The sequence below is a fragment of the Monodelphis domestica genome, chromosome 2, assembly GCF_027887165.1.
Source record: "Monodelphis domestica isolate mMonDom1 chromosome 2, mMonDom1.pri, whole genome shotgun sequence".
In the NCBI taxonomy this organism is placed as follows: domain Eukaryota; kingdom Metazoa; phylum Chordata; class Mammalia; order Didelphimorphia; family Didelphidae; genus Monodelphis; species Monodelphis domestica.
Window position 1 is genome coordinate 257921685 of NC_077228.1, and position 13094 is coordinate 257934778.

Genomic DNA, 13094 nt, shown 5'->3' on the forward strand with positions numbered 1-13094 from the left:
TCTCTTCTTTCCAATGTAGTACTCTCTGCTACAACCTCCATGCTCTTTCCCAACTTTGGCTGCCCTGAAGGAGGATGCGCAATGCAGGGCCTGGGCAACCTTTGATCCCATGACTCTGTTACCTTTGACTGAAGTCAATCACCTACCCAGTTATGTGCTCAATGCCCGTTTGGCCTGGTCCTGGGTTTGCTTATCACCCACCTTTTTCCAACCACCTCCGGTAAGTGAGATTATTTCTTCTTGTAAGTCTTATCCACTGCACTCATTCCCTAACTATTTGCCTCCTCTTCTTTCCTTTTGAGGGGAGATTGTTGGTCTACTCTGCTTTTTTTTTTTCCCTAGGTACTCCTGGGGGTCCTGGTGGCTTCATCTCATCGTGGATGGCTGCAGCTTCGAGACCAAAGTGGTTCCCTACCCTGTCTGCCCTTGCCTGAGCCATCTCAGGCATTTATTGATCCCCGACTCATAGGTACAGGAGCTATACAGATTGATGTGCTCTGTGTGTTGAGAGGACGTAGCAACTGGGATTTACTAGAAGGGACTGGGTTAATAAACAGAGACTTGAGAGATCTAATTTATTAGATGATGAAAAAGAACAGTGTTGTTCCTGGCCTAAACTACAACTCCAGGTATGTTTATTACTCTATAACCAAAAAAAGGGGAAGCCATTATCTTTTCCTAAAGGACTTCTTGGGGTTTGGTCGTTGAGTAAGAGTTTTGATTTGGTAATTAGTGTTAAGAAATGTAAGAAGTTAAAATCTGAACATATTAGACCAGGGAAGAGAACTCTATAGAGGGAGAGTAATAGATACAAGGCCTGGGAAAACAAGGATAGATTTGGCATGTTGGTAGAATCTCTATTTGGATATTACCCCCAAGTTCAAATCCTGTTTCAGATACTAGCTGTATGACCCTAGGCAATTCTTTTTGCCTCAGTTTTGCTTATCTATAAAGTGGGAATAATAATAGCACCTACTATGAGAGAATATCTGTGAATTGCTTAGCACAGTGCCTGGCACATGGTAAATGCTATATAAATGTCAGCTGCTCTTATAATTGTTGCTTAAAGGGGGTCACAGGGTGTGGGGTCTTTCTGATTTGAATAGCCTCTGCCATTTGGAATGAAAAGAAGCCAGAGATAGTTGATGAAATGGTGGTGTTGGAAAGAGCCTAAGACTGGGGCAAAGACCTGGTTTGCTACTGTGCCCTACTATAGCTAGCTGCATGTCTTTGGGAAGGTCACTTCATCTCTTTGTTCCCCGTTTCCTTTGAAATGGGGCAATAACACTGGTGTTATGTACCTCATAAAAGTCCTTTGCCTCAGAATAGCATAGAGTTAACCTTGACCCCAAGTTCTCAGAAAACTGCAAATAGAGTATAATTTGACTGAAGATTTCCAGTATGGTTCCAGTAACAAATTATTTGCTTTGCGAGGGCCAGCTGTTCTACATAGAGAGCGACTCTTCAAGCATATGATGTACAGGGGCATCTAGGTGGCATGGTGGCTAGAAAACCAGGCCTGGAGGTCCTGGATTCAAATTTGTCCTCAGACACATTCTAGCTATGTGACCCTGGGCAAGTCACATAACCCTATTTGCTTAGCCCTTGCCCTTTTGTCTTAGAGTTGTTACTAAGATAGAAAGTAAGAGTTAAAAAAAAAAAGTATGGGGGCTAGTTGGTAATGAATTCTTTGGCCATGTCAGCTCTTGAAGCAAGGTACATAAAATGGCCTTTGGTCCTGTGTAGGTCCTATTTCTGCTTCTGCAGTGATGGTAGCGGGGTGCTATAAAAGGATAGAGACTGCTGAGAATTACATAATGCTTAGATTGTCTATAAATATTGATTTTTTTCTTATTTAAAAAATTTTAAATTTAATAGACATCACCTGAAAAGCCTCTATTACATATAATTATTATATTATTGTATAATATATTAAGAAATATTAATTATATAGTTGTTACACATAATAATGCTATTAGAGCTGAGTTAATATAATAAACATAAAATAAAATTTTAATTAATGTGATAATTATTACATATATGCTATCCATATTGCACATATATACTAAATATATGCATATGTGTGTATATATACACATACACACACATACTGTATGTAATGTGTATGTTTATATGGATAATAGAACAGAGAGGTTGTATATGAAACTGAATCTCTTATGTACAGCAGAGGTGTCAAACACAGCCTGCAGGCCACATTGTAGCTGGCAGCACTCCTGAGTGTAGCCCAAAACAAATTAAAGTATACTTTGGAAATATTTAACAAAAATACAGGGGAACATAGATGATGTTAATATATGGTTTTCTAAGTCAATATGTGACCCAGAGGGATCTTTGTGGTATGGTTTAGTGGCCCTTGCTTCTATCTGGATTTGACACCACTGATAAATAGCTCACTTTTTTGTTTTTAGTATATAATAAATTACCTTCAAAACTGTTTTGCTTGTCTGTGATTCCTTCTAGCTTTTTCTGTCAATCAATGATCCATTATGATTTATTCTTTTTCTTTAACCTTATCTTTCTCTAGCTCCTCTTTCCTTCCCCTTTCTCTTTTCTCCAACTGAAAAAAAAAATCTTTGTAGCAAATATGCATAATCAAGTAAAACAAATTGCTACATTACTGTGTTTGAGAATAAATGTCTTCATTCTGAAACTTGAATCCGTTACCACTGTCATATTTTTCAGAGAAAAAAATTTTAATACTAAATAATGTACCTTGTAATTTAGGCTCAAATTTGCTAGGAAACCTCCCCCCTCCCCTCAATAATTTAACATTAATCTAAATCCAAACCATTTTTAGCTTGGAGAGAGGACTACCCATTCTGGGATAGATCCCCATACTCTGATATGATTATGCCAAGAAAATTTTTGGTAATATAGGACTCTTGAAGAAGGAAAAGATATAGTTGTAGGCTAGACTAAGATTCCATTACTCCTAAACTCTAAATGTGTAATCTTTGTCCCTCAGCTAGTAGGTAAATACATTACTAGAATAGTCAAGTCACATCACCCTTGACATTTATGTTAAAAATGGAACCCAAATGCAAAAGAGCAGTTAAGTGGAAGCTTGGTTTACTAGTCTTCCTTGGAGAAGTCACTAAATTTAGATTATTTTAAGTGTTGAAAGACAATAAGATATTTAGTTGTCTATTACTTCCCCATAATGATGAACATTTCAAAAAGACCATTGTGAAGATAATGTGTTATTTGTTGAAATGGTAGAGAAATTCTACAAATAAATGAGAAGAGACCTTGAAATAAAATATTCGAAAAGCCAAGTTATATACTTACCCTGAAAAGTTAAGCATAAATCCTATTAAATGAAAAATGAACTTTTAGTGTAATAAAGAACCTTTAAGCTTTTCTGATGAAAAGACTAAAGCTTTCTAGGAACTTTGACCTTCAAGTACCAGAAATTCCAGAGAAGCCTTAAAAAGACAAAACACACAAGCACTATATGATGATGTAGAGCTGAATAAGAAGTGTGTCTCTTCAAAATCTTAATGTCTTCAAAGAATATGGAAGGAGAAAAACATGCCATGGGGTGAATTGTTTTTTGCCTGAGAATTTTTTAATAGGAGAAAAGATAAGAGAAGGTAAAAGGAGACAAAACACTAATTTTAAAAAGAAGGAAGAGGGTTAGTAGAACTTGTTTATCACAAATGGGCTGTTAGCAGAGTTTACAACATGGAAGAAGAATCAGAAAGAGTAGGGTTCAGATGAATCTCTTAAATGGAAAAAAGTCATATCTACACTCAATTCTACCACAGTATCTTGGGGTAGAAATACATCAAACTTGACAGGGAAAAAATTTGGAGATAATACACAAGAAGGGTGTAGTTAAGATAATACTGAAAAAGAACAGTTATAAGCAAAACCAACTTCCTGATTCTGAATTTAGGGGAGGAGAGAAAAGCAAAGAACTAGATCCCATAGAGATTCCTAAGATTCTCTTAACCATTTGGTGAAAGATTAGATAAATTTTGGTATATGAAATGATGAAAGAATTTCAGACACTCCTAGTAGTATGCATTAATAATGAAGTAAGCAAAACCAAGAGAATAATTATACAAGAACAATATCATGGTAAAGAAAAAACAACTTTGAAAGACTTAAAAAGTCTGATTAAGGAAATGAGAAATCATGTCACCAGAAGAGCAATGATAAAGCATGTTACCTGACAAAGAGGTACAGAAAGATTATATTTTTATTATCTATTTATATCCACACACATACACAGCTACTTTGGATTTATTTTGTTTTTTTGTTGTTATGAGGGGCTCTTTCTCTCTTTGGGGCTTTTAGTTAGGGAATATGTCAAGGGAAGGGTATTAGCCATAGTGATACCCAAAAAAGATCATTGTAATTTTCTTTAGTACTCAAAAGAGAGCAAAGGGCAGTCTTGAAAGTAATGCAGAATTTTTAACATTTTAAAAAAGTAAGCAATATGAAATGGAAATTCCCAGTCTCATCCTGAATCATCTTTTTTTGTGTTTTGCAACACACACACACACACACACACACACACACACACACACACGGAAATGCCTTTTTTTTTTTTGAGTAGTTGATTTCAGAATAAGAAAATTAATAATAGAAGCAAAGAAAGCCAAAGGCTTATATATATAGACTACATAGAAGCTTTATACCTATAGATTATGATTACTTTCTTCAAGTGTCAGTAGGCAGTGGATATTGCTAGTCCTTGATAATATTACCCCTCAAAATGTGTCTTAGCAGATAAACTCCCAAGCATTTTATATTGTCTGTAATTATTTTAAATGGCATTTTTCTATCTTTACCTGATGGATTTTGTTGCTAATATATAGAAATGCTGTTAAATTATGTGAATTTATTTTATGTCTTTTTAGTGCTTTTAATTCTTGACTTAAGAATTCTTCTTTTAAAAATGTATATAAATATCTTTTATTTTTATTGTTTCCTAATATATTTCTTATACCCCATTCCCAGAGAGCCATCTCTTTGTAACAGTTTTTTAAAAAACAGTTCAACCAAACATGTTGAATAAAGTCTGACATCTATAGTAATCGACACCTTTAGTTTTTCACCTTTACAAAAAAGAGAAGTATTTTCTCTCTTCTTGGAGGTGAAACTTGGTTATTATAATTTCATAATGTTACCTTTCAAATGTTTGGGTGATGGTCTTTCAACTTAAATTTTAGTCATTGGATATATTATTTTCTTGGTTCTATTTACATCACTGCATCAGCTCATAGAAGTCTTATGCTTCTGTATTCATGATACTTGTTTCTTATAAAAATGTACCCCCATACTAATATAATACAGCCTGTTCATTCATTCCCCAGTCAGTGGGCATCTACTCTCATAGACCCATCTTTTTTTTTAACACTGTTGTTCTCTCAGTATGACTTCAAATCATTAAAAAAACATTCTTTAAAGAATTAAAGTTGTGGGTCACCCAAAAGTAAGCAGAAAAACATTTTATAGGAGAAATGGCATAAAAATTATCAATAAATAAAATACTGTGGGCAGGCACTAGTGATACAAAATTAAAAAAAAAAGTGCCGGCCTTCAGAGACCCTAAATTCAAAAGATATGTGTTTAGAGGATTAATACAGGGTAGTTTAGAGAGTAAGGTCACTGTTAGTTGTGGAGGATCAGGAAAGACTTTATAGAGAAGTTTGTGCCTGAGCTGAATCTTTTTTTTTTTCTGAACTGAATCTTGAAGGAAATAAGGTAGTGATGAGAGAGAACATTTTAGGCATGGGCAATGATGAATGCAAAGGCATAGAGAGGTGATGGAAAGTCATGTAGAACATCAAGAAGGTCAGTTTAGGGGCAGCTGTGTGGCTCAGTAGATTGAGAGCCAGGCCTAGAGATAGGTTTTAAATTTGGCCTTCCAAAATTTCCAAAAGCACTTCTAGCTGTGTGACCCTGGGCAAATCACTTGACTCCCATTGCCTAGCCTTTACCACTCTTCTGCCTTGTAATCAATATTTAGTAGGTCAAAGGCAAGGGTTGGGGGGGAGTAGGGCACAGAGGAGGCCAATTTGCCTAGTATGCAAAGTGCAGGAAGGGGAGTAACTTTATAATAAGGCTGGAGAGGTAGTTTGAAGTCTGAGAGTATGAAGTTCTTACCATCAAAGCATGGGTGGGTCAGTCATGAGGTAAGAGGAAAGAATAAAGTCTGGATAGCTCATGTGATCCCTTGGGTACCTAGTTAATAACAAGAAATCTAGAGGAAGGCTGTCAGCATACTAGATGCACCCCCTTTGGAAGATAAATAGGAAGATATAGATGCAGCATTGAAAGGAATGTCCACATTGGTGAAGTCACAGATCTAATTGATGGTTCTACCATCTAATTGTTGCTATAAAGCTCTTTGTCATTGTTCATGAGAGCTGTTAGGGTAGTTCATTATGCCATTGACTTAACTGTTAAATATGTCCACCTTTCTTTACATACTCCTCTAGGCTCCTTGGTACGACTAGAAAGGTTCCAACTGGTGGTAGAGAGAGAAGTGAAGAGCACCTTTCCTTCCTGGAAGGAGCTGGGGATACCAGGATTCATCCAGGAGCGTCGTACCAAGTCAGTACCTCCCTGTTCAGGTCCTGGTTCCCTGAAGGGCACAAGATATCCAGGGGTCTAAGAAACATTGTCATCCCTTTTTGCCCTCTAGCATCTATGTCCTCTTCTCCCTGGCTGATGCTCTGATCCTGCCCATCCACAGTCCATCCAGTCATCATCCTTCCCCCAGGGGGCCTCCTCAAGCAAAATTTCCCCGATTGGAGGGGCCCCCTAAAGGTCAGAGTCGGCTATTGCTGCTGTCTCATAAGGAATGTCTGATGAAGCGGAACTATCAGTCCTCTCAAGGAGCTGATCCTTTGCCTCCCAAGCCCACTCTTAGCTTCCATGCATCAGGCACCTGGCTAGGAGGGATCCAGAGAAAGGAAGGAAATGACTGGGGTCTGCCAGAGCCCCTTGGAGATGAGAGCCAAGATCAAAAGGTAAGATTATATTCCTAGAAGTCTTTAAACTTGTTTTCTTTTCCCCTCACAAGAACTCAGGCTTTTTCTTGCTTTTGTTTTCCTTAGGTTTTTCTCCTCTTCTTTGGCCAGTCTGTCCGATGGTTTGAGTTCTTGCACCCAGGGCAGCAGTATAGGCTCATCATCCATGATTCTACTGTGAGTCCCCCATTCTGTCATACCCACTTGTTGCTTTTATGAAGATGGGAGGAAAGAGGACAGCCATGTTATGGAAAAAAATATACAGTTTTGAAAGTCAAGAAACCCAAGGTCCAGCCCTAGATCTACCTCTTACTGATTTTGTTGCTTTGGGGGCATGTCACTTGACCATTATGACTTTTAGTTTCTTCATTGATAGAATAAAGGGGATGAACTGGATGTTCCCGTAGCTCATTTTCAGCTCTTGGTTTCTGTGATTTTGTAATTCTAAATAAATAACTTCAATTATATGGTTATATAGTTCAGTTATATAGATCAAAAGGTTCTACTGTAAATGGGTTTTGGGCTAGACCTAGGAGGATAGAGGAACATATGACCTCTCTCTGGGTAGGGGAAATTCAAACAAATTTGCTTATAGTAAGGGTTTTGATAATATTCCAGGGACTCTTATCCCATTTCATTTCCTGAACTCTTCTTAATTTCCCAGCAGTTCCCAGGTCTGTTAAAGGAGGGGGATTCATCCCCTCTTTCCCAGAGGATCCTGGAATCAACTGGCTTTACCTCTTGCCTCATTGTCCAGGATGACTGGATCCTGGAGCCTGGGAACCCCCAGGGCATTCCAGGTATGCTGGGGATTAGCCAGGGACTCTCTGAATCCTCCCTGACAGAGATTCTCAATGGAAGGTAAGCACTATATCCTTATCCCCTTAGTCTGGCCCAATTTCTTCTTTCTTCCCCATGGTCAACATGTTGGATAAACCTAGGTTCTTCTCCTTCCCTCTGACTCTGTCTCTCTTCTGCCTTAGTCCCCTTCTAAAGTCATATTTCTGATTCCTTAGCTCCCCAGGCTCATTTGTCTCCTTCTCTGCTGAAATTTTGTCCAGGACACGATGTGTGTCACTTTCAGGCACAACCCAGCAAGGTGAGAAAACCCAGCTGCTAGTGGGAATTCGGAGCCTAGGGGACACATGAAGTTCTGGCAGCTTGTTGACCCCATTTCCTCTCTTCTATAGGAAATTCCCAGACCTCTAGATATGGGGTGAAGCTGACTGTGGCCTTGGATGCTGCTGATGTAGCCTCTCCCATTCCCATAGATGTCTATATAGAGGCTCCACATTCACCCTTGCCTCTAGGGCTGCTTCCAGGTGCTCGAGTCTATTTCCAGCACTTGGAAAAAAAAGTCTCCAGGTGAGGATTTTGTATGATCCAGCCTCCTTTCATTCTTTTCCTAGTCTTGGTATGGAACACCTTATTTCAACCCATAATCTACTAATTGTGGTATAGTCCAGAAGACTGCTCCTGCCATTCCTCATTCTCTCCCCTCTATCCCAATAGATGATGCTTATATTGCCTTAGTTTTAGACCATCTTCCTTTTGGATGCAACCCAACCTCTCTTGGTTAATGGGAAATTCCATGGCCATTCTCCTCCAGATCCCTCACTCTCTCATTTCCCTTTTCTTTCTCTCCACCTGCAGGTTCCAGAATGTTTATTGTCGTTTCTTGCCATCCAGCTACCTGCGAATCCTTAGTTTCCCAACTGAGGCTCCAGTCAGGTCAGTGCCCTGATCCCTCTTTTCCTAAGAACTCCTCTGTCCTTCTATTCTAGGCTGAATCCTGTACATGCTTAGTTGAGGCCTTAAGATTTTCCTACCAAGGCTGAATGAGGTAGTAGAAAGAAAATAGGACTGTGAGTCATTTAATAGCTCTTTGACCTTGGGCAAGTCAGCAAGTCACTTAACCTCTGTACCTTTGATTTTCTGTAAAATGGGAATAATCATAATTCTGGATTTACTCCAAGGAATATAGTGAGGAAATAGTCTTATAAACTCTAAGGACCCATGCAGATGGGAAGCATTATGAAACAAAGTTTATCACTCTGATGTAGAGTCATTCCTTTTATTTGAAGAATCCTCCAGATATATCCTTGGGCAGTGTCATATCTTAAACTTTTGTCACGTAACATGGTTAGATGTTAGTAATTACAGAATTATACAGTTGGAGGAGAGACATCTAGTCCAGCCTCTTCCTGATGGTGTGGTCATCCAACCTCTACTGCATCCCAGAGCAGCTGCATTTTTCCTTATATGAATCCTAAAGAGACCTCTTTGTCAGTTGTCTCCATTGCTCCAGGAAAACCAGAAACCCTTGAGAGCCAAGCAGACCTCTTTCCCCTCTTCTCTGTGATGGCCATTTGACTTTTAAACACTTATTTTTATGTTCCTCTGAGTCTTCTCTATATTGATCTCATTATCTTTATTTTTTTTTAAACCCTTACCTTCCATCTTGAAATCAATACTGGGTATTGGTTCTAAGGCAGAAGAGTGGTAAGGACTAGGCAATAGGGGTTAAATGACTTGCCCAGTGTCACACAGCTAGAAAGTGTCTTGAGGCCAGATTTTAACCTGGGACCTCCCATCTCTGGGCCTGACTTTCAATCCACTGAGCTACCCACCTGCCCCCATCCTCATTATCTTTAGCCAGTCCTCTTACTTAGGACATGATTTTGAAATCCTTCACCATCCTGTTTGCCTTCCTCTGGACCTTTTCCAGATTGTCAATTGGTCTGATCCAGATGAGGCACAACAGTCCTGGACCTTTTGCCTCAGTTCAGCCCAAGGCTACCTTACTCTTTCTTGTTGCCATATTGTCCTGACTCCTTCTGTGTATCTATGTTGTCATGCCTCTGGAGGACAAGCAACCACCCCATCTAAGGGTCTATAGTTCCCCCTTCTTCAGGAAGACTCTCCTATTTGTCCCAGGTATTTGTTCCTTTTCTTCTCTCCATCACATTCTTCCACATTCGCTCTCCTGTCTCAGGTCAGGTTTCATCTCTGCCTTTTCAGACCTATTTAAACTATTTTATTTTTAAATTTTTCTTTATTTTATTCCAGTAACAAATTCACATGTAAGTTTTCCAAGGTTACATGATTCATGCTGTCTCCCTCTCCTCTTCCTACTTCCCGAGTTGACAAGCAATTCCACTGGGTTTTACATGTATTATCACTCAAGATATAGTTCCATATTGTTCATTTTTGTAATAATTAATCTTTTAAAACCTAAACTCCAAATCATATGCTGAAATAAGTGATAAATCATGTTTTCTTCTGCATTTCTATTCCATGAGTTCCCTCTCTGGAGGGATCATTGTATTGTTGTTAGTAGCAAAGTCTATTACATTTGATTGGCCCACAATGTTTCAGTTTCTTTGTACAATGTTCTTCTGATTCTGCATATTTAACTTCACATCAGTTTATGGAGGTCTTTCCAGTTCATATAGAAATCCATGGATTAATCATCATCATTCCTTATAGCACGACAATATTCTATCACCATCATGTATCACAATTTGTTCAGCCATTCCCCAATTGAGGGACATCCCCATAGTTTCCAATTTTTTGCCACCGCAAAAAGCACAGGTATGAATACTTTTGTACAAACAGGTTCATTCCCATTTTTAAAAATTTCTTTGGGATACACCCAGTAGTGGTATTGCTGGATCAAAAGGGGCATGCATTCTTTTAAAACCCTTTGTGTAAAATTCTAAATTGCCTTCCAAAATGGTTGGATCAATTCACAGCTCCACCAGCAATACATTAATGTCCCAATTTTGCCACATCCCCATCAACATTGATTATTTTCCTTTACTGTCATATTGGCCAGTTTGCTTAGCTATAAGGTGGTAACTCAGAGTTGTTTTGATTTTCATTTCTCTAATCAGGAGGAATTTAGAACATTTTTTCATACTATTATTTATAGTTTTGATTTCTTCCTCTGAATACTGCTTTTTTCATATCCCTTGATCATTTGTCAATTGGGGAATAGCTTGGTTTCTTATAAATTTGACTTAGTTCTTTATATGTATTTGAGAAATTAGACCTTTATCAGAGATATTTGTTTATACTTTTAATCTATTTTAGCTTTATTTTCATATTGAAGCCCTTTTGTTTTTTAAAAGATCAAGTACTTCATTCTGAATTCCTGATATCTTGGAAAAGAAATAGTCCCTTAATCTTTTCTTCTAGAAAGTATATCAACCTGACCTTTGAGCATAAATAAGAAATACTTGGTTATAAGCAGAAACATTCCCTTTCCCAGCCATACTTTCAAAGATTCTCAATCTTTTTGTCATTCTTGCTATGTTGGTCTTGTGACTAATTCTCCTGAAAAATTCCCCTCACCTTGTGCTTTTTTATCTCATTTATCCACTTTCCCCTGCTTTTAATTGAGTCCCTCCATATTATTCTCGATGAAATTTTTCAAATTACCCCTCCCCAAATTCAGTCTTTGGCCTTCACAATTCCAAAACCATGTAAATCCTCACAAAAATTCCTTCTTTAGATCAAACTTCCTCCTGCTTCTCCTCTCAAGCCAAACCATCTCTCACTGAAGCTGTAAGTAAAATTTTAGGAACATAAGGGATTAATTAAAAACTATCTGAGAAATAAAAAAAAAAAGGAAGGGGATGAGGAAATTAATGGTGGCTAGAATAAAACAATTAGCCCATGCTATAAAAAAAAAAAACTATCTGAGACCACCCAGTTCTTGTAGGAGTAAGTGGAAAGACAATTCTAGGAGAGTAGTTATACAAGAACTGGTCCTTTCCTATCCTCTACTTTCCAGTGGATTCCAATAATTGACCCTACGTTCCCTTTGTTCTTTCCCTTGACCTGGTCTCAGTCCTATTCCCATTTCCCTATTATCTTGTTCCCCACCTTATTTTACCTCCTCCCTTTCTCTACCCCCGTCCTGTTTTTTCTGGCCACTCTGAATTTGCCATATTTCTTCTTATATCTTTCATAGCTCCAGCTTGCCCCACATCTACTTGGCAGAACTACAGGGGGATTCCCTAGGGCCTTCCCCAGCCAGTGCTTCCTGTCATGTGGTATCTGTCCTCAGTGTCCAGCTACTCTGGATCTGTGCACATTGTACCAGTATCTGTGTTCAGGTAAAACCACTTATAAAATGGTAAAATTCAGAGCTAGAAGCAATTGATAACTGTGTCACCATAATTAGAGAGTGGTGGTTCTGTGGTGGGAGTAGAGGGGCAGCAGTTCCTATCCATAGCTCTAAGGAAGCCACTAGCTTTTTCATTCTATGGCTTTCTGTAAAGCAGCATATAAAAACAGGGAGCTGGTCATTCTTAAATTAGCCCTTTGACAGGAACAAGATGGAGGGTGCCTAGTGAGAGGCCTCCTCTTAAGGACAGAGTAGTCTAGTAGCCTGGGTGGATTTTCTTGTTCTTGGGTACTCCTGTCCAAGAAACAAACTGTTCTTTTTGTTACCTGAGATCTTGGGTAAAGAATTTAACACAGGGTTGGGTGATAGTTATGACTGTAGATTGAAAAGTTGGTGACAACTATGTTCTTGGAGCAAGATCTAGGTACTTCCCTGTTCTCTTGGGCATGCCTGTGTTGGAAGCGGAAGAACCACAGTACAGTACATTCCCTAAATGGAAGGGGAAAGAGGGTTATTTAAGGTATTAAGCCACATGGGTGTAGGCTTGTAGGATTAGGGGAAAACATGGTGAGACAAGAATTTTTGAGTCATTTTCTTCCTCTTAGGGGCAGTGTAGTCGACAGGGTCCCCCATGTCCCACTCAGGCTTCGGTGAGCCAGGCTAACATCAGGTAAGAGAAGGGTTGGGTGTTAGAACATGGAGAAGTAGAGACTTGGGTTACACAGGTAGCCCTCTGACAAGTAGTCACAATAACAACCCTTTTTATTTAGTAATAACCTCACATTATAGTATAATAATATATATATACACAACATGTCCTATACCACTGTTGTCATACCCACATACACACATTCTCTCTCTTTCTCTCTCATTGCGAAAAGCCAGTTTCTCGTCTTGGCTTTTCTGTTTGGTAGCAGTGGAACCTTTGGCAAGCCTCTTCACCTAATTTGGCT

General features: G+C 38.7%; 1 protein-coding gene across 4 annotated transcripts in view; it reads left to right on the forward strand.

Moving 5' to 3' along the window:
* The window catches only part of CTC1 (CST telomere replication complex component 1), a 39927-nt gene that overhangs the window by 25538 nt on the left and 1295 nt on the right, over positions 1-13094 (forward strand). For 2 of the 4 annotated variants that reach the window (XR_008916475.1, XM_007483125.3), the window contains exons 10-20: positions 20-220; positions 343-469; positions 6474-6588; positions 6680-7007; positions 7095-7184; positions 7672-7868; positions 8024-8106; positions 8198-8372; positions 8661-8738; positions 11986-12130; positions 12747-12811. Coding sequence is in view for 3 of the 4 variants with exons in the window: in XM_007483125.3 (XP_007483187.1) it covers positions 20-220; positions 343-469; positions 6474-6588; positions 6680-7007; positions 7095-7184; positions 7672-7868; positions 8024-8106; positions 8198-8372; positions 8661-8738; positions 11986-12130; positions 12747-12811 (1604 nt within the window). In the remaining variant the exon portion in view is untranslated. Of the gene's footprint in view, positions 1-19; positions 221-342; positions 470-6473; positions 6589-6679; positions 7008-7094; positions 7185-7671; positions 7869-8023; positions 8107-8197; positions 8373-8660; positions 8739-11523; positions 11577-11985; positions 12131-12746; positions 12812-13094 lie in introns of those variants that run through there. The other 2 variants (XM_007483128.3, XM_007483126.3) reach the window with 2 other exon arrangements.